The 20,366-nt window shown below is 55.7% G+C and overlaps 2 protein-coding genes across 4 annotated transcripts; both read right to left on the reverse strand.

Annotated features, from left to right (window-relative positions):
- Positions 1-2,136: 2,136 nt before the first annotated feature.
- Positions 2,137-5,591, reverse strand: CD7 (CD7 molecule). The gene is made up of 4 exons (XM_004275735.4): positions 5,332-5,591; positions 3,772-4,086; positions 3,394-3,527; positions 2,137-2,596 (listed from the first exon to the last, which is right to left on the reverse strand). Exons 1-4 carry the CDS (start codon positions 5,399-5,401, stop codon positions 2,489-2,491), a joined length of 627 nt encoding a protein of 208 aa, XP_004275783.1. The 5' UTR covers positions 5,402-5,591; the 3' UTR covers positions 2,137-2,488.
- Positions 5,592-7,145: 1,554 nt separating this feature from the next.
- On the reverse strand, positions 7,146-20,258 carry SECTM1 (secreted and transmembrane 1). Of its 3 annotated transcripts, none has more exons than XM_049702410.1 (6): positions 20,175-20,258; positions 10,545-10,698; positions 10,046-10,360; positions 9,440-9,472; positions 9,020-9,182; positions 7,146-8,624 (listed from the first exon to the last, which is right to left on the reverse strand). In XM_049702410.1, the coding sequence occupies exons 2-6, from the start codon at positions 10,630-10,632 to the stop codon at positions 8,621-8,623; spliced, it is 603 nt and encodes a 200-aa protein (XP_049558367.1). In that variant the 5' UTR covers positions 10,633-10,698; positions 20,175-20,258; the 3' UTR covers positions 7,146-8,620. The 3 variants fall into 3 exon arrangements, with proteins under 3 accessions (XP_049558367.1, XP_049558366.1, XP_033294707.1); XM_049702409.1 differs by lacking the exon at positions 20,175-20,258 and adding an exon at positions 14,178-15,126; XM_033438816.2 differs by lacking the exon at positions 20,175-20,258 and having other exon boundaries at positions 10,545-14,169.
- Between the last annotated feature and the right edge of the window lie 108 nt (positions 20,259-20,366).

Raw genomic sequence — 20,366 nt, forward strand, 5'->3', positions numbered from 1 at the left:
TTCTCCCAGACTGGGGCACGAACCCGTGTCCCCTGCATCGGCAGGCGGACTCTCAACCACTGCGCCACCAGGGAAGCCCTGCCCCCATTTATTATTTTTATTTTTTGTCCGTGCCATGCGGCTTGCAGGATCCTACTTCCCCGACCAGGGATCGAGCCCGGGCCCTCGGCAGTGAAAGCACCAAGTCCTGACCACTGGACCACTTCCCTGCCCCCATTTTACACTGAGGAAATCGAGGCCCAAGAGGCTCAGACCCAAACACAGACATGTGAGAACCAGGACTCAGGCCACACTCGGGTTCTCTGTCACAATGGAAATAAATGCCAGTGTGCTTACATGTATGTAACATGCCCAGCATGCAGTGGTGCTCAACGTGGGGCAGGGGGCACATGGAGGAGGGACCCAGCCCTTCGTGTCATCACAGTCCTGGCAAAGGACAGAGAAGCAGATGATTCAGGGGTGATCATGCGAGGGGAGGATGGTAGGGAGCGCAACCCCGAGCACAGATCACAAGGACGGGAGGACCGAGGGGGCACAGCCTCTTGTCGCTGGGGTGGAGTCGGGTGGAGAGATGCCTCCGATGACAAGGGCCTCTGGAGGCGGGCCGATGGCGCTGTCTGCTTCCGTCTCAGGTGATGGTGACACCCGAGGGTCGGGGTGACAGCTGAGGGTCAGGACAGTAGGAAGGGTGGCCAGTGTGACTGGGAAACCACAGAGCCTAGCCCTTGAAGACAGCGTGGATCCCACTCCTCTAATTTACAGATGGGGAAACTGAGGCCCAGAGAGGCAGGACTTGCCCAAGGCCACAAGAGTGGAGATCAGAAGTCAGCAGGCAACAGGTAGACACCTGCTGTATACTTGGCTCTGTAGGTGGCCTGCCTTTCCTCAGGGCCCTGGGAGGTGGAGGGTACAGGGGCGCTGTGTTCCTTGCCTTCCCCGTTTGGGTCCCAGCTGCAGGTCCCGGTACCCTCCACAAGAACAGCTGAGATCACATCCTGAGCTGCCCAACCCAAGCCCAGGGTGTCCCAGTGACTCCCTGCCCTGCTGACACACACCTCACAGCGACAGAACCAGTGTCAACACCCCATTTGTTCTTCCATTATGTGATCTGTGTAGACATAAAAGTACAGTCATGTGTTTAAACAACTACATACACCCATCTGCACCAGCTTGTATCGTTATGGCATCTTGCAAAGGTCCTAGCATGGTGTTTCAGATTCTTCATGGTGCCCTTTTCTCGTGTGTTATTTTTCGGTTCACGGGCCTCTCACTGCCGTGGCCTCTCCCATTGCGGAGCAACAGGCTCTGGACGCGCAGGCTCAGCGGCCATGGCTCACGGGCCCAGCCGCTCCGCGGCATGTGGGATCTTCCCGGACTGGGGCACGAACCCATATCCCCTGCATCGGCAGGCGGACTCTCAACCACTGCGCCACCAGGGAAGCCCCCATGGTGCCCTTTTAATGTCTGCTGCATGTGCAAACCGTAATCGATATAGCAGTTCTCTTATTTGGACATTTAGGTAATTTCTCAGTTGTTGATTTTTGTATTGAAAGCAACACTGCCATGGATATCACCGCAATCTTGTTTCTATGCCCAAAGATCATTTCCCAAAGATATAATTCCAGCTAAAACGAACATCATTCGCTAATGACACTTTAATCTTTGCAAACCCCATGGATGAAGGGTTATCTCATCTCAGTTGGTGGGCAGCATGGTCTGCGGCTTCTTGGCCCTGAGTCCAGGAGGACACAGCCATGGTTCACATCCACTCTGGGCACGCCTGTTTCCTCAAGGTCGGTTCCCCAAGGTCCCATCGCACCCCAACATGAGCGCACACCGGGAGTGGCCCTCTGTTAAGACCCCCAGACCACTGCTGCTAGCTCCCCTTCCTCCATCCCCACGTCACCCCATGGTGGAGGCTAGTGAGGCCAGGAGGACTCTGGTTGATTTGCCCCTTCTCCAGCCTGAACAGGGGCTGGAGTGAGTGTGTGTCCCCTTGCCCCTCCCTCCTTCCTGAAAGTCTCACACATAGTCCCTTAGGCTGTCAAAGTCCTTGGAGACTCTAGGGAGGGTGTGAGGCAAGCCTCCCCTCCTTGACTCTAAGCTGGCTGAGAAATAGACACTGGAGTTGGAAAGGGGAGAAGACAAGCCCTTTATTTCTGGCAAGCCTGGGCTGGGGTCAGCGCTCAGTCCCCAGCCTCCGCAGCCCGCCGCCCCAGCTGCCCGCTGCCCCAGGCCCAAGTCCCTCCTTCAGAGCAGCCTCTTCTGCCATGGAAGGGTCAGGGCAGCAGGACGACAGAAAAGCTTCCTTCCCGGTGGCTCCAAGGTGCCAGGAGCAGCCTCAGGGTGGGAGGCAGGCAAGGAGGGCTGCCTGGAGGAGGCAGCAGGAGCCTGACTGCTGTGGGGAGCTTGCCTGTGTGTCCACGCTGGGTTGGATGATCTGCCCAGAGCTCTGCTAGACAGAGGGAGGCCTGGGGTCCTGCCAGGCTCACTGGTAGTGGTTGGGGATGGACGTGGTGTTACAGCGTCTGTGGGACATGTCCTCGTAGACCACGCACACCGAGTTCTTTTCCTTCGCACAGCAAAGTTTCTGGATCTGAAAGAAAGCCTGTCATCTACCACTGGGGGCAGCTCGCTCAGGGGCACCCTCTATCTTCAAGGCACCTCCCTTCAGGAAGCTTTTAGATTTGGGGGACTGCATGAACCCTTTTTAGGAGGGTCCTCGGCCAGACCCTCAGTTCTCCAGAGCTTCCCAGGCCTGGGCAAGGGTGGGCGAGGCAGGGCCATTGGGCAGCAGCAGGGAGGTGGAGGTGGAAGTGACCTTGCTCCCTGGCCCTGGACAGGGAGGGGTCTGGCTGTTGCAGGGGACATGGAATTGGAGGCGCTAGGTGAAGGTGGGGGCAAAAGCTGATGGACCAGGGACAAGTTGACCACTTCCTGACCCCTGTCTCTGTTGCCCCCTCCCCTCCTGCCTCCAGCCCATGATCGCACATGGATTTCACACACCCACAGGCCTGACACTCGCATATGCACACCCATGCACACGTGCGCACACGCGTGCACACTCTCACAGTCATGCGCGGCATCCCCATGCTCTCCGAAAGGGTCTCTCTGGACCCTCCTCTCGCTCCCCCGTAAACGTCTGACCAGGACGTGTCTTCCTGGCCCCGCACCCGTCCTTGCTGGGGGCTCCAGTTCCTGGGTTTCCTCCCACCTTGGACCTTGCCGTCCAAACCCTCTGAGCTCCAGGAGACCCTGACGGAGGGAGTGGGTGGGTGCTGAGGTTTCCCATGTGGCCAACTCCCTGGGGCTTAACCACTCTCCTTCCCTCCCTTCTCTCTGAGAGAAGCGGGCTTATAGGAACGCAGATGACATCTGAGGGTCCACACTGACCTGTGTCCTTCTCAGCACACACACGGCTCCCAGCCCCAGTCCGACGAGGAAGAAGCCCATAGCCAGGGCCGTGGGGAGGGCAAAGTGTATCAGCTGAGTCTCCTGGCACGTGTTCACTGTTTGGGGTAGTTTTTCTGGGAAGAAGGAACAGAGACAGGCATTTGGCAGGTGAGGGAGTCCACAAGAGCCTCTGGGGTTCAGGGCAAGGGCGGGGCTCTGGAGTGTGTGTGCATGTGGGAATCCAGGAGGCTTCCTGGAGGAGGTGGGCTCATGGTAACTCAAGCAAGGGTAGAGGGAAGATCCTCAGACAGGGGGCAGACGGAGCCTGGGCTGGCCAGCAGGCAGGTGGAGTGGTCCCTGGGGTGGCACACTCCTTACCTGTCACCACGACCAACGTCCCGGGGCCCCAGACCTCGTCATTCATGATGGCCTGGCAGGCATAGTCACCGGTGTCGGCCAGCTGCAGGTGGTGCATGCTGATGGTCAGGTTGTACTGCAGCCCTGAGAAGGTGACGCGGCCCTGGAACCGCTGGTCCACGGTGGGCTCCTTCCCGTTTTCATAGTAAATCACGTTGCTGCAGTTCGGCCACCTTTGCTTCAGGTAGAGGCCAAGCAGGGGCCCCCGGCTGGAGCAGGTGATGTTGACAGAGTCCCCCTCTAAAGCGATCGTGTAGGTGGGGGACTGCCACACCTCTGCAAGGAGGACCTGCCACTGTCACCACCAGCCTGGCCAGAGGGGCAGGGACCCACCTCTCTGCCGGGGATGGTGGCAGGGCAGAGGTGCCCAGGGTCAGCCCGCTGGCTTTTTTCTGTTTTTATTTTATTTTGTTTTTTAATTTAAAGAAGGCTTTAATTTCTTTTTTTTTTTTTTTTTGGCCACACCGCATGGCATACAGAGTCTTAGTTCCTTGACCAGGGATCGAACCCCTGCCCCCTGCAGTGGAAGCGTGGATTCTTAATCACTGGACCACCAAGGAAGTCCTGGACAGCCGGCTGTTGTCAAGGATGAGGCAACTTTCGGAAGCCTTGAAGCAGCTCATGGCGCCAGCACCCTGGGCTATACTCAAGTTCCAAAGGGGCCCCAGGGGGCTGGGCAGCCTGTGACCTCTCCCCACCCTGAGGGTCGGGGGAAGTCAGAGCTGGGGCCTCTTCCTTCCAAAGTGGCAGGCCGTCAGCTGAGACCTCCAACCACTCTCCCAGGCTCTACACCTTCTCCCTCTCTTAAATGACAGTTCCCGAGAGAGCTGGGGGCACTGTCTTGTCTCCCTGTCTCTTTCCAATGCCTACTGCCTCAGTTTCTCCACCATTTCCAGGCACCTGAAGCCAGTGGCTCCATGGAGTGGGCATATCCTGGCTTGTCTGTGGGACACCCAGAAAGTTCCCTCACCTGCCCAGCAAGGCCCAGCAGGACCCACTTCTAGGTGCAAACATAATCCAAATACCAGCTCTCCACAAACTAAATTCTGCAGCTGTTTTTGGGAGAGAGAACACAAGAATTTCACCTGCCAGGTTCCCCATCCCACCTTGCAGAACTAATCTCTCCTTCTTACTGCAGAACTTCTCACAAAAAGTAAACCGAAGGACAGTGTTCTCTGAGGACAAAGGCAGCCTTGCTGGTTGTAGGAGAGAAAGTCCCCAGACATTCAGGTAAAGAGAAAGAAGAGATTCAACCATAGTGATTCTGCACCCAGATATCAGCATCTTGGTGCCCATTGTTTTTTGTGTAAGTGTCCAAAGCTGGACCTTACCCTCTGGAGGGGCTACCAAGGCTTCAAGGGAAGGTCACACTCAGCATCCCTGGGAAGGGGGAGCACTCCCTTCCCAGAATGAGAGTCCGGGGCGGGGAGGGGAGGGCTGCAAGGGTGGCTGGGTGGGAGCGCTGAGCCCGCTGATGGGTGCAGTGGGGGACGGGGGGACGGATGGTTGGGAAGTGCTTACCTTGGGCAGCCAGGTTGCGGGGGAGCACGAGGAGCATGGGGAGCAGCTGGAGCCCCAGGAGCCCAGCCATGCTCACTGCAGTGGGGGAAGAACAGGGCCCCCTTACAGGGCTGTCGAGACTTCCTGTCTGCAGCACCCAACTGTGTGCCACCACCTCACAGACTGCCACTTCCAGGGGCAGTCAGGGAAGGATGGAGCAGGAGGTAGGCAGGGGGACAGCACACAGTGACTGTAGTTTGGGCACTCCAGGAGGGCTTCCTGGAGGCGGTGCCTTGAGTGAGGGGAGGCGCTGTGGGCGAGGCTGGGAGGGACGGCCCTCATCCCCCCCCCCCCCGCCTCTAAACTGCTGAGTGCCCCCAGGTAGACCCATGGTCCTGGTCCTCTGCCCCTGCTTCACAACAGGGAGAGGAGAAAGGAGGGTGAGGAAGGGTCAGGCCCAGGGGAAAGATAAGGGGGTCCCCACGTGGGGACCTGATTTATGCCCAGAAACTTGGAGTATTATGTCAGTCATACCCGCAGTGTGGAGGCTTGGTGTGGCTGTAGGGACTGGGCCAGGGCATGTGCCCAAGGCTACGGCTGCCCTGGTGGCTTGCGATTCTGCTTCCTGTGGGTGCAGGGGCTGGAGGCATCTCAGCTGGACTAGCATCCTATGTTGGTGCACCAGGCCCTGGTGATCAGCCCCCAGGGCAGAGGGAGACCCATGCCTGGCCCCTGACCCCAAGGACACGGAGGCAGACTCTAGGCAACCAGGAGGTCATTTTTCTGTGGGCCACGGGCCAGATGGCCAAGCCTCAAGTGTTGCGCCCAAAGCCACATGTGCATGTACACAGGTGTGTGCGCATGGCTCACGTGTGGTCTGACAGCCTTAAGCTGTTTCCTTCCTGAAAGCCCCCTCCACTGGCCAGATGCTCCTGTCTGTTGATGGCTCAGGGTCCTGAGTGGAGTTTGGGGGTGGGGGCAGACCCACAGACTCTCCTTGCACGAGGGGTATCTATTTCGGGGGCAGAATCTTGCCAAAGGCCCCTAGGAACCTAGCAGGTTGTTTGCAGGAGGTCATGAAAGCATAGGGCTTGGCAAAACAAGACCCTTCCTAATCTCATTCTGCCTTTGTTTATCACCAACACTCACTGGGCACCCGTACGTGCCAGTGCCTGCCAAGAGCAGAGGGCAAAATGGACAAGAGGCCTGTGGCCTGGAGCTGACCTCCAGGGATGGACAAGCAGACCTGCAGCAGGACACACAACCTGTGTCGGGAGAGGGGGGGCCAAACCTCAAGGGGCCATAGGAATAAAGGACTGAGGAGATGAGGGAGGGTCATGTGGTGCCTGGGAACAGCATTCCAAGCAGAAGGATCAGTAGGTGCATGGTCCCTGAGGCCAGAAAGTGCCTGGTGTGTCTGAGGGTCTGCAAGAGGGCCAGTGTGGCTACAGAGGGGGAGGGGGAATCAGGAGGAAGGGCTTCCAGGGCATTGCAAGGACTCAGAACTAACCTCCTTTAGAGAAATCCTTGAAAATACAGACAAGCAACAAGTAGAAAATGAAAATTAGTCAAAGACCCAGATGCAGTATTTCCTTCTAGGTTTCCTGCCTTGGGTGTGCAGGGGCTGAATGACTTACGCGAGCCCTTCCCACCATAATACCAATGTTAAAATAACCTTTGAATTACTTCAAATGCATCAACACTTTTTGTCTGTTTCAGGCAAAACGGAACAGATTTCCATGGCCCCCAAAGCATGGAGGTCCCAGGTGCCGTGCACACTGTGTCCCATGGGCTTGGCCCTGTGGTGGCACAAACCCAGTATTTCTCGTGTGAACCTTACTTTAACCTGAGAGATGCAAATGCAGCCCATTCTAGACCTGGACTCTGGGTGCCAGCAAAGCTGCTCTGGGGTCATCATCCTCCTGTGAGGCCACGGTCGTCGGGCACCGCGCAGGGTCTCCAGTTTTGGATTCTTCATGGTGAGTGAGGACTCCCAGATGTCTGGTCATTTGGATGCCTTGGGACTTTTTAGTTTTTAAGACTCAAAGCAGCTTGTTTCAGATTTTTATTTTCTCCACTTAAAAATGTGTTTCTCAGCTCATTTGATGGTTTGCTATTTGGTTTAGTTTATTCATCTTGAGGGTTAGCAATACGGATGTTTCGCAAAGCACTGAATGCAGTACTTCTAGAAAAATCTTCATTTATCACCTTATATGTACCTTTTAAGAATACACTAAACGCACCACCAAACCAGCTCAACAACAAATACTAAAGGAACTTCTCTAGGCGGAAAAGAAAAAGCCGCAACTAGAAATAAGAAAATTATGAAACGGGAAAGGTCACCAGTGAAGGCAAACACACAGTAAAGGTAGCAAACCACCCACACACAAATATGATATCAAGACCAGTCATCGCGAGAGGAGAGAACAAATGCAGGATGTTTGAAATGCATTTGAAATTAAGAGATCAGCAACTTAAAACAATCGTGCATATGTATAGACTGCTGTATCAAAACCTCATGGTAACCACAAGCCAAAAATCTATAGCAGATAGACACACAAAAAAGAAAAAGGAATTCAAACACAACACTAAAGACAGTCATCAAATCATGAGAAGAGAACGAAAGAGGAAAGGAAGAAAAAAGACCTACCCCCCGCCGCCAAAAACAGGAACACACTCAGTGGAGTTACACAGTTTTGATCATGAAGACATCTGGCATAAATGGGTTTGGGACCTAGAAGAGCCAGCAGGTAGGGCAGATGTGGGGGAGGGGAGCCCCAGGGCTAGGGGAGAGCAGGGGGTTGGACACAGGTCCCCAGCAGCCACCTGTCCTGCTTCCCTTCCAGAGGGGCTGCTCTACCTCCTGGTGGTGGAGGAGGGGCCCACGCGCCATCTCAGGCCCCTGATCCCCGCATCCTGGCGCCACAACTGCTGGCAGGAGGGTCCCCAAAACTTGTCCTTGTTCATAGTCCAAAGACAGGAGGGTGTCCACGATCAACACAGGACCCCAGACTGGGGTGTCTCCGAGGTGACAGCAGCATGGCCCTCCTGCCCCAGGGAGGAGCCCAGGCCAAGAGGCCTGGATGGAGCAGAGGAGGGGGAGGGTCCTGCTGGGTCAAGTGCTTTGGAACTTGAGACTTTGGCACTTTGGGCCACAGGAGCTGCTGAAGAGCCCCCACTGGCTTGCGTGTCAGCGAGAGGCCAGGATGCTGCCAGGCTTCCTGGTCCTTGGCCTGCCCCTCGCCTCACTTTCTCTTTGTGTAGTGCAGTGCGTGGTGCACAGAACTCCCCACTGTGGCTCAGAGCCTCCTTATCTGCGGAGAGAGGGAGGGAGGGATGAGAGCCATCGGCAGACACCTGTGCTTACCGGCACACCTGAGGACACACCAACTGCCCACACATTGTAGGTCTCCTGGAAGGAGCAGGAAGTCCAGCTCCCCCCATGCCATCCTCCAGGGTGTCCTGGGGACAGTGGGGACCTGGTGGTCTGGCTGGGAGTGGGGCATCTGTGTTCTGGGCCTGGAACTGCCACAGTGGGCTGGGGTCCTCTGGGGGAGGGGTACCAGCTCTCTGGGACCCTGCACGCTCCCCACTCTCCCACTAGCCCCAGTGGGTGCAAGGCTATGGGGCCGAGTGTCCACGCTGAGTCTCAGGAGACCCCGTCCAAGACCCCCTGCCCGGCCCACAGACCAGGCACAGAGGCCCATACCTGCCAGAGCTTGGAGAACTTCGGGAGCCAGACCTTCTGCACCAGGCCAGCACGCAGACCAGCACGACGGAGAGGGCGACCAGGGCGAGGATGAGGAGGACCACCTGGGCCTGGCTCCTGTCTTCGGGGTCAGGCCTGAGACTGGGGAGCAGCATCTCCGGGCCTGTGGGGAGTGGGCGGGACCTCCACCTTTCGTTCACTGGTGCAGGCTAGGCTGGGGGTGCCTGCCTTGGGGGAACCCTCGAGGGGGACGTCACCTCCAGCCAGGAAGCCCATAGGTGGGAGAGTGGCAGGGAGATGGGGTGCATGGGATGGGCAAGGTGCCAGGCACAGAGGGTGGGGGTGTCTGATGGGGGAGACCCCAGGGGGCTTCCTTGAGGTTCCCCTCCTGTACCCCAGGATGAAGATAGAAACACCTACCCCAGGAAGGTGTGAAGAGTGTGTCTTGGGGCTCTGCCAAAGAGAGATTCCAGGTAGGTTGGTGGGGACCTGCCCAGGGCCAGCCCTTATGCAGCCCCTCCACCCCAGGTATCAGATGAGCTCTGGATACAGGAGTCCACGAGGGCCTCACTGGCTTCCCCTCCCAGGGCCCGGCTAGGCTGGGGGTGCCGTTCTTAGCCCCTCCCACTGTACTTGGTTGGGGGCAAAGCTGAACCCCTGCTCCCTGTCCCCAGAGCTCGGGGTGACCATGACTGCATTACAACCAGGTGTGGGGGGATGAGAGTGAGGGGTGGTGGCTTGGGGAGTTTTGCAGCAAAGGAAGTCGGGGGTAGGAGTTTTTTAGGGAGGGAAGGGACCAGCTCCCTGCGCAGACAGGGGATGGTGCCCAGGGCATGCGTGCATGGGCTGCCCTGGGGAGAAGCTCAGAGGGGTCACAGATGTGGGGTGGGTGGAGCAGATGGAAGCCCTCTTTAGGCCCCATCCCTGTGGCTCTGGGCACCTCAGGTGGGCAGGAATTGCTCCTCCCTGGTTACTGCCCCTCCCAAACAGGCAAGCACCTGGGGGTCAAGGTGCTCCTCTCCTCACCTGAGACGTTCAGGGTGGTGGTTTTGAAGTTTCTCTGGAGCCCGACAAGATTCCACCTGTACTGCCCTGCCTGGGTGTCCTGGGCTTTTTCAATCACCAGGTGCGCCTCGCCCCCTTTAACCCAGAGCCGCCATCCATCCTGACGGAAGTTTCCTGGGGCCTTTACACTGAAGATGAGCTGCCAGCTCTCCCCGTGGTAGGTTCGCAGGGAGATGTTGATGTGGGAGAAGAGGTTGGTGATGCTGCAGGCCATCACGGCTGGCTTGCCCCTGAACACAGAAACCACGTCCTTGGTGCAGCTGGGGCTGTCCCAGTCTGTGGGGATACAGTCCAACACGTGGGTCACGGCTGGGCCTCAGGACTTCCACTGATTGCCCTCCCTGGGGTTACTGACACTACCTGGGGCCTGGGCCCTCCTGGCCTGACCTAGGTCTCTCCTTCCACCCCTGTCTCACCCCCGGGGGGGGCCCCCCTAGCAGAGTGGGACCACGAAGTTTACCTCTACTCTGAGCAGTCCCAGAGGTGGCCAAAAACAGGAGGGCCCAGAGCATCCTGGGAGTGGGAAGGGGAGATGCCGAGGTCAACATGGCCGGCAGGATGGGGAGCAGGCCTCAGGGGTCCCTCGTCTTCCTTAGTGGTTTTTTGGACACTCCCTGGAGGAAGGAAAGCCGATGAGTCAGAGGCCCCCTGGCCTCCTTCAGAAGCCGGTGGGAGCGGCCACAGCCTGGCCAGGGCGGGTGGGGGTCCCCAAGCTCCTCCCTGACCACTGTGCCTCGACCCTTCTCTGTACCTTTATGATGTGTGCAGTGGGGCCACTGTCAGACAGATGAGAAACATGGATGAGACAGGAAACAAGTCCCTGGGAGACAACCCCATTTACATCGCAGGGGTTACCCTTCAATTTTATATAAAACATACAAAACTGCCTGAGCCGTGTGTCCTGTAGGGACGGGTCGTGACACATAGAATCTCGTGTAGCCGCTTGAACCTGACACCAACCTAAGACCACCTTGGAAGCCCCCAGCCCCTCTCCCGCTCTTGCATTCCACAGCTGGGCATTTGGGGACATTTGGCCCGCTTGCCAGATTTATTAACAAAGGAGTCTTCCTGTGGAACTCGTGAGTTCTGATCTGGAAAACTGAACTTTCACTGCCTCTGAAACAAGTGTCCATCTCAGGCTTCAGCCTCCAGTAAAAGTGACATTTATCCTGATTGGTTTAAGCTATTTAAACTATTGACCCTTTGATTAAAATAATAATAATAATAGACTTTTTGGTTTTGTCTTTGAGCAGTTTTAGGCTTACACAAAAATTGGGCAGGAAGTGCAGACAATTCCCACATCCTCCATTACTGGCATCTCCAGTCAGTGGGGCATTCGTTACACCTGATGAGCCTATAGTGGTTTGTTCTCACTGACTGAAGTCTACGCTTTACATCAGGGTTCACTCTCGGTGTTGGACATTTAATGGGTTTGGACAAATGTATAATTACATGCATCCACCTTTAGGTACCATACAGAGTAGTTTCACTGCCCTAAACATCCTCTGTGCTCCATCTATCCGTCCCTCCTTCCCCCCAACTCTTGGCAACCACTGATCTTTTTACTGTGTCCATAGTTTTCCCTTTCCCAGAATGTCATAGAGTTGGGACCCTTCCATTTTGAATTCAGCCTTTCTGATTTTTTTCCACTTTTGGGGGAATTGGGCAGAAGGGCCAGGAGCAAAGGGAACTGTGAACGCAACCGCTTCCAGGAGCTTGGGGCCGTCGGTGAACAGGCTCGGTCCTGACCTCAGGAGGCTCTGGGCCGAGCAAGGAGAATGACATTGGGAGGGACAATCTCAGTCCCCCCAACACACACTGTGGCCACATCGCACCCCCATTCCAAGCACTGCATGTGTAGAAACTCGTCAAATCCATGGGACTTTGACCAGGTGGGGCCTGTGGTCCTCCCTGTTGTCCCATCTCCCCATTCCGCCCCAACCCTCACTGGGCTCCTGCCTCAGAGCGGAGCTGACAGCTGACTGCCTATAGTCTTGCCTCCTCTACCTGCCTCGCCCCTGGGACTCCTGTTGGACCAGCAGGTCCTGGCCAGTGTACTGGTGGACCTGGGAGTTCCTGGTGGGAGTGGGACAGGGTGCCAGCCCTGCTGATCTGGGGGCCTCGGAGCAGCAGGAGAAGGAGGCCCACTCTACCCTGGAAGGAAAATGGCAATATCCAGCTTTTGAAATAAATATCTAATTTGAGTCAGGAAGGGTTTCAAGAACGTAAAATGCAAACCAACCCATGCTCTCCTGTCCTCCTCCTGAATGGCTGGGTCTGCAGGGGCTCTGGGTTGGCAGCCACACTCTTGGGGAGGGCAGGGGTGGACTCTAGCATGGTTGCGCCCATGGGCTCAGGGCTGGTCCCAGCCGGCTCACCCTCCAGGGGGATGGACCAGGCAGAGCAAACAGACAGATGGCCAGGCTGATGGATGGGTGGTGCTTTCTTTCTCACTCAATCCACATGGGATTCTGGAGTCCCGGGGTGGGGTGTGTACAGGGTAAGGTGTACCGGTGACAACGCGTCCCCCTGCCCTTAGGTGTCTTGGTGCTCTGGTCTCTCGTAGATGGTGCTGACCCTGGGTGCATCCTGGATGAGACCCCATGGCAAACCCAGAATGGACTCTACGTGGTATGTGCCTATTCTCCTAAGAACAGGGACCCTGAATCTCCCTGAGGTCTGATTAATCGCTGTGCTGCATGTGCCCAGGCATCTGATGACAGTGCTAGCAGCACTGCTCCTAAACTTCATAAATCAGAGGCAGTTGCTCTACCCTGGATGCCAGTTTTCCATCTATGCCTGGATGCCCGTTTAATCGAAGAGCACACGTGGCCCAGAGCTGCGTTACTGTGATTCCTGGTGTGTGTCTTCCCACCACTGGTCCAGTTCGTTCATTCATTCACTCACAATAATCAGCACCCATGAGCCCACCTCCCACATCAGGCTCTGGCTGACCTTGCCCCTAACCTGCACACGCCAGGCGGCCCCGCCGGCCCAGCCGCTGCCTCCCCCTCCCAACCCTCCACATCACTCTCTTGCTTTTTTATGCATTGTTTTTCGCCTTTGCATTCCTAAAAAATAGAGAAGCTTTCTTTTAGCTGTCTTTAATAGTATGATAGGCTACTGGCCAGTTTCGGGTGGGGAGCCTCCTTTTGCCATCCTTCCAGGCTTAGCTGGTGGAGCCGGTTGCCAGGAGGCAGTGGCAGGTCCTGAGGCAGCGGAGGTGTAGGCCACCCTGGAAGCTGAGTCGCCAGGCCCCACCAGGTGTGGTCCCTCCCAGCGGTTCTGAGCTTCGTGGGGTTGGGGTCGGGTTCCAGAGTGGTCAGCGGGCCAGAGTCTGAACTCGTGTGACCCGTGCTGCTGTATCCCAGCTTCCTTTGTTTGACTTTCTAAACTTGTTTCTGTTCCTAATTCACCATCAGAAGGACAGCCTTCTTTTCTCATATATGTACCATATCTGTAGCTGGGGAAGAAAGCAGCACTGAAAGATGTCAGCTGAGAGACACGTATTCTTGTGCACACGTGTGCAAACACACGCGAGTAATTCTACATATGTGGAATCATATTAGACGAGCTTCATCAGAGATGCCCACTGCCCGTCCTCTCTCCTTTCTCCCTTCATACTGTATGTAGTGGGGTGAATGGTGACTCCCAAAACACATGTCCATCCAGAACCTGTGAAGGTGGCCTCACTTGGAAATAGGGCCTTTGCAGCTATAATTAAAGATGAGGTCCGGGACTACAGGGGGCAGACCGGCTCATCCTGTTTTTGGCCCTTTGGGTTTCTGCATTGCCACTGCCTTTGCAAACCCTTTGCCCATTTTCCTGGGATTGTCTGTCTTCTCCTTACAGGTTTATAAGACTTTCAGGCCTTACAGAAACAAACCACCATCCACGGCAAGTGCCTCCCCGTCATCATTTCTCCCCTGATTGTTTCTGGAATAAAGACTCCACATGTTTATGTCGTCCTGTCTGTCTTTTCCTTGAAAGTTTCAAGATTTTGTTTTAAAGTGGTTTTTGTTTGTTTAAAGTATCTTTTTAAAAAGGCCTCCCAGGACTTCCCTGGTGGCACAGTGGTTAAGAATCCACCTACCGGGCTTCCCTGGTGGCGCAGTGGTTGGGAGTCCACCTGCCGATGCAGGGGACGCGGGTTCGTGCCCCGGTCCGGGAGGATCCCACATGACGCGGAGCGGCTGGGCCCGTGGGCTGTGGCCGCTGAGCCTGCGCGTCCGGAGCCTGTGCTCCACAGCGGAAGGGGCCGCAGTGGTGAGAGGCCTGCGTACCACAAAAAAAAAAAAAAAGAATCCAACTGCCAATGCAGGGGACAGGTTTGAGCCCCGGTCCAGGAAGATCCCACATGCTGCGGAGCAACTAAGCCCGTGCGCCACAACTACTGAGCCCGTGCTCTAGAGCCTGTGCTCCACAACGAGAGAAGCCACCATGATGAGAAGCCCGCGCACCGCAATGAAGAGTAGCCCCCGCTCGCCGCAACTAGTGAAAGCCCGCGTGCGCAGCAATGAAGACCCAACGCAGCCAAAAATAAAATAAATAAATTTAAAAGAAAATAAAAATAAAATGGCCTCCCAGACCGTTGAGAATCCATCATGACCAAATTTTGTCTATTTTTATGTTCAAATCTTAAATCCACCTCAAGGTCTTTTTGCAAGTGGCATGTAACAGGGTCTAATTTTGCTTCCTTCCAGGAGGGCAAGTGGTGCCCAAGGCACTGAAGAGTGAAGCACCCTGTCCCCTCTGGCCGAGGGACCCCCACCAAGCGGGGCCACTCAGAGTCTGCCAAGCCATGCGGTCCAAGCCGCTGTTGTCCATCGTGTGTTTTCACCCCTGGGATGGCAGGCTTTCTCTACTGCTGTTTATTTTTCCTCGGACTTTTGTGTTCCATGAGAACATTAACATAATTTTAATCAATTTTTTTTTTTTTTTAGAACCAAATGGAGAGGGGCCTTTGTCCCGATCCTGCCCAAACCTGCTCAGCATAACACAAAAGAGGCTGAGATTTCACAGTTGGACACAATCCAGTGGCTACCTTTCTGATTTTACTGCCAGTCAGCAATTGCCAGGATGGGTATAAATAGCTCATCACCATTACATGTTGCTGAGAGCCTTATGTGATAGAAGGTTCTAGAAAGAGGTTTTGCAACTTTCTGTGCTGGGGCTTTTCCTGGCACCTCAGATAAGATCTGCTCAGTCCTTTTCTTGAGTATTTTTGCAAAACAAGTTTTCTTAAATTGGAATACACAAAATGGTGCCGAGCAACACATGGGGCCCAAAGGCATCCTTGCTGGTGGTACACAGTGACTCCTGGCCCCCTGGCCAGAGCCCTCAGGGCTACCTGGAGGGAGACTCCTGCACAGGTGTGTCCTACCCCGAGCCTGGCTGAGCAGACAGGAAACTCATCTTGTGTGGTCATCTCTGGCCACTGACCCTCCCTAGAGGAAGCCTTGGGCAGGACCCCCAGCATTTCCAGTCTCCTCAAGGTCTCCCCCCAACCCCTGCCGCTCTGCTGCCTCCACCGACCTCAGAACAGTCTTTGGTCCCCACACTTCCCCGGCCATCCGACGTGGGTCTGGGTGCCCCATAGACAGGGAGGCAGGCCAAGTCTCCCCAGGCAGGAGATGCGGGAGGACACGCTCCCAGGGAGGCTTGCCCGCTGACCCCCAAGGCTGGAGCAGGCAGGTGTCCTCACGGCCACGTGAAGGATTCACCCCCAGGGGACCAAAACATGAACGCCACCTAAGCCCATGCTCTGGGAGCCTGGCCCTTCAGCGGCATGAGTGGTGGAGCCCCCTGCTGGTGGCCTGGCATATCCACCGAATGCCCAGTGCACAGACTTGACACCCGGAGTCCTCTGAACGGGAATTTATTTCTACCACGTTCCTTCTGTGCAACCTCGAGACTTAGCAGGCGTGTTCTTTCTGGGAGGGAGATACCCAGGGGTCTGTAGTATCCAGAAGGAAACCCTCCCCCTCAAAACCTTTCCTCATCACATGTTTTCCTGATTGTTGTCCGGCGTTTATCTTTCCTATAAATTTAAGAGTCGTGTTTCAAGTTCCAAGTACACTTTCTGGGATGTTGATTGAGAATAAATGAATGGGTGGGTTAGTTCACAATCCTGGACCATGCAGGGCCTCAACAGCCGGGAGAAACCGCCTCCTCTTCAGAGGCTTCCTTGATCCTACTCCCACTCCCTGCGAGGCCCACCCCTCTACGTGCAAACAAGCACACAGGGCACACACACACACACATACACACACACACACACACACAGTGCTGGGGGGAGGGCCCCTCAGGGCCTCCCACTTGCTCTGCATACAGTAGGTGCTCAATCCCTGCAGACCAGCTCAGCCTCCCCTGCAGGGCTGTTCCCATGAAGGGTGCAGTTAGTCCCCCATGGTGGGCCCTGGGCAGGGACCTCAGCTGAGCTGGGAGGGTAAAGGTCAGCCTTTGTTCGCACCTGGATCAGGTGACATGGAGAGGGGGTGACCTCAGCAAAAGTATGTTTACGTAGCAGAGGCTGACCTGCCTGGCTGGACTTTGGGAGGGAGCATGTATGTTACCAAGTAAAAGGAAAGCAAAAGGAAGCAGCAGGCTGAGGTCCAGAGGCTGGCTGGGAAGACAACCGGGGATCTCCAGCAATGAGGACGTGGCCCTCTGAGAGAGGTGTGCGGGGGTTCCCCGAGCCTGAGTCAGGTCCGCCAGGCCACCCTTTGCCCTCAGTATTGGTATGTCCTACTTCACCTGCCTGCCAGGGAAACACCCTAGTGAGGCCAGCCCACGAGTCTCTGGATCCCACCAGTCTCCCGCCCCAACCTCTGTGGTTTTCACCACACTACATATCCCAGTATCCTAACAATTATTTAATTTATTTTTTATACGTCTTCATTGGTGTATAATTGCTTCACAATGCTGTGCTAGTTTCTGTTGTACAACAAAGTGAATCAGCCATAAGCATACATACATCCCCATATCCCCTCCCCCTTGAGCCTCCTTCCCACCTTCCCTATCCCACCCCTCTAGGTGGTCACAAAGCACCGAGCTGATCTCCCTGTGCTATGCGGCTGCTTCCCACTAGCTAACTATTTTACATTTGGTAGTGTATATATGTCGATGCCACTCTCACTTCACCCCAGCTTCCCCTTTCCCCACCCCCCGTGTCCTCAAGTCCATTCTCTATGTCTGTGTCTTTGTTCCTGCTCTGCCACTAGGTTCATCAGTACCATTTTTTTTACACTGACTCATTTTTTAAACAGTATCTATTTTAGCCTCACCTTAAGAAACACCCATCTGTAGTCATTAGATGTGCTATTTATAGGTATGTTGTCACACACAATGAAATGACCAGACTATTAGACCAGGAAGTGTCACAGACTTCCTACCACCACCTGGTGTCCTCCTGAGGGGGTATGACCTGTGTAATGGTGACTCCTGGCCATGCTCTGTCATGTTGTCTGAGGGAAGCCAGAGGCTGCTGAAGGTGTGGGCTCCCAGACAGGCCCTGGCTGGGACTCCAGGCTCATTTTCCCACTGCCCAAAGCCTCCAGTCTCCTCTGAGCCTTCCTCAGGCCATGGGGGGGCTCTGCCCTCATACACAGGAAACCTCTCAGTCAAACCTCATGTGCTCCCTGAGGTTCTCCTCACCGGGAAAGCCCCTGGATGGTTCCAGAATCCAGATAAGAAAACACCTGGGTCGCACCCATCTCTGCCCCCAAAGCACAGCCACCTTGGGCCTGGCTCCTCACCATCAGAGGATACAGCCTAAGAGCTGGGCAGACCTCCAGCTCGGGGCAGACCCCCAAAACTGTGGACAAGTCTTAACTCAACTGAACAAGATCTATAAAATGGAGACACAAACTTCCACCTTATAGAGTACAGAAGGGCTGTCTGCAAAGAGCTATACTGGAGATAGAGGAGCTGGACTGGGCATGGAGGGAGATCCCCATGTCCTCAGGAACATTCTGCTGCCTTGATCTGTCTGGGGCTCCACTGCTGTCTTATTTTTAAACCTAGGTATATTCTATGCAACATTTGCGACATACTTGTATTTCAAAGCGATTCATTACCTGAAATTCAGATGGGTTTTTAAGTTTGGAAGCTCCACTCCTCTGCTTGAGTCTCCCCTCTTTTCTCCAGTGCTGCAAAGGACAGACAAATGGGAGAGAGGGAGGCCAGGGCACAACAGGGAAAGTGAGGGGTGAGAAGGCAGAGGCTCAGGTGTGGTACAGGAAGACTGCATGCATGGGGCAAGGACTGGAGGGGCCCCAAGACTTCTGGGATTGGGAAAAGCAAGGCAACAATTCAGATTTCTCTCAAATCATGGACACAGGTGCTGGCATCTGCACATATCAAGATGGGGCAACACAGCTGGGATTTGTGCAGTCACTTGGGAGCTGTTCACATTTGGGAGTCAGTGAAACACCTTGGGAAGTGCATGTCATTGCCAGCACCTTGTCCTGCCACAGGATCTTGGGGAAACTAAGGCAGCAGGTTTGTGGAATCAAGGGTGTCGGCTGGCCAGGTGCACAGGGGTCCTCGGTCAGCGGGTATCTCCATTCCCACAGCACCTGAGAGCAGCTGGAACAGCCTTCCCACCTACCGCAGAGGCTCCGGTAACACCCACTTGTATGTACGTGGATGTTTACATGGGAAGGTGAGCGCAATGCTGCCCCGGCCGGCTTTGCACCAACACTGTGGAGGGAGGTGACCAACCACCTCCAGAAGATAGCTGAAAAGGCGCAGAGCCCCAATCCTGGCTCAGACGGAGGAAATGCCCCAGTCCAGGGCGCCACTGCCCATGTCCTGTCCCTGCTGCAGTGGCCTGGAGGGAATCCCCACTGGGCATGAAAGTCCTCCAGGCCTAGGGGCCAAGCCTGAAAACCCTTCCCACCTCAGCCTCCGCACATGCCTTCCCTTCTGCCTTTCTGCCTGGCTCCTTCTCACTCTCGTTCACAAGGTATTTCCTGGGGACTTCCCTGGTGCTCCAGTGGGTAAGACTCTGTGCTCCCACTGCAGGGGGCCTGGGTTCTATCTCTGTTGGGGAACTAGATCCCACATGCATGCCGCAACTAAGGATCCTAGATCCCACATGCATGCCGCAACTAAAGACACGGTGTGAGCCCAAAATAAATAATAAACAAATAAATATTTTAAATAAACAAACAAACAAATACATACATTTGTATATCCCATAAGACTTTATAAAATAATAATTAAATAAAACCACAAGGCACTTCCTCTGAGAACCCTCCTCCCCCAGCACCTGCTGGTCGTACCCTCCTGGGACCTCTGCGCCTCCCCACCACCTTCACTATCACTATCACTCTGTTCCTGGGGATGAAGGCCTCCCAGGGGCTCTGGCACCACAGGCATGGAAAGTGGTTTTCAAACTGCAGCTCATTAATCAGTCGTGGGTGGTGAATTGCATTTAGTGATTGCTGCTGCAGTTAAACCAGAAAGGAAAGGGAAGCGTGGAAAGGGGCAGTCGAGCACCCCACGCCACCTTAGGGGAAGTCTCTGGGGGGTTTCATTCTGTTTTACAAGTGTTTGTGAGTGAATGAGCTGAGTGCCTGTGAGTGTGAGAGTCCATGAGTGTGCGTGTGCGCCCCTGAGAGTGCACACAAGTGTGAATGTGTGCACGAAAGTGAGCGTGTGTGCGCGAGTGGGAGAGCCGCCGTGCTGGGCCCGGACGTGAATGTGTTTCGCCACAGACGTGGTCGGGGGCAGGAGGGTCTCTGTCCGGATGGGTGGACGCCTGGGAGCCCGAGATGCCACCTCTCTGCCCCTCCAAGAGCCGAGCCTGGGGACGCCCTGCAGAGACGCAGTTCCCCACCTCGACGCGAAGTCCCTGTCCCCTCCCTCGGCGTGCAACCTGCGCCCCCGGTCGCTGGCTCGCGGACCCCGGCCCGGCGCTCTGGGAGCATCTCTGTGGCAAGAGGCGGCAGGCGTGAGTGAAGGTAGGGAGCTCCGCGCCCCGCCGTCTTCATCCCAGCGCGTGCCTGAGTGCACCAAGCTGTCCGACACCGGAGCCCCGCCCCCGCCCCTCTGGGCCTCCCCTCCCGGCCCGCGAGCCCGTCACCTGAGTCCAGGGTCCTGGTGCGCCCGGCTCCTCCACGCTCGCAACTGCAGCTCGTCTGTGCGCTGTGGGCCGGATAAAACTGAGCGATCCCGGGGCGGAGCCAGGCTGGGAGGCGGCGGGAAGGAGGATCCAGGATCCGCTTGAGGTTGGGCACCTAGGTCCTATATTCAGGAAGGAAACCCAAGTAATGGG

The sequence above is a fragment of the Orcinus orca genome, chromosome 19, assembly GCF_937001465.1.
Source record: "Orcinus orca chromosome 19, mOrcOrc1.1, whole genome shotgun sequence".
NCBI lineage: Eukaryota > Metazoa > Chordata > Mammalia > Artiodactyla > Delphinidae > Orcinus > Orcinus orca.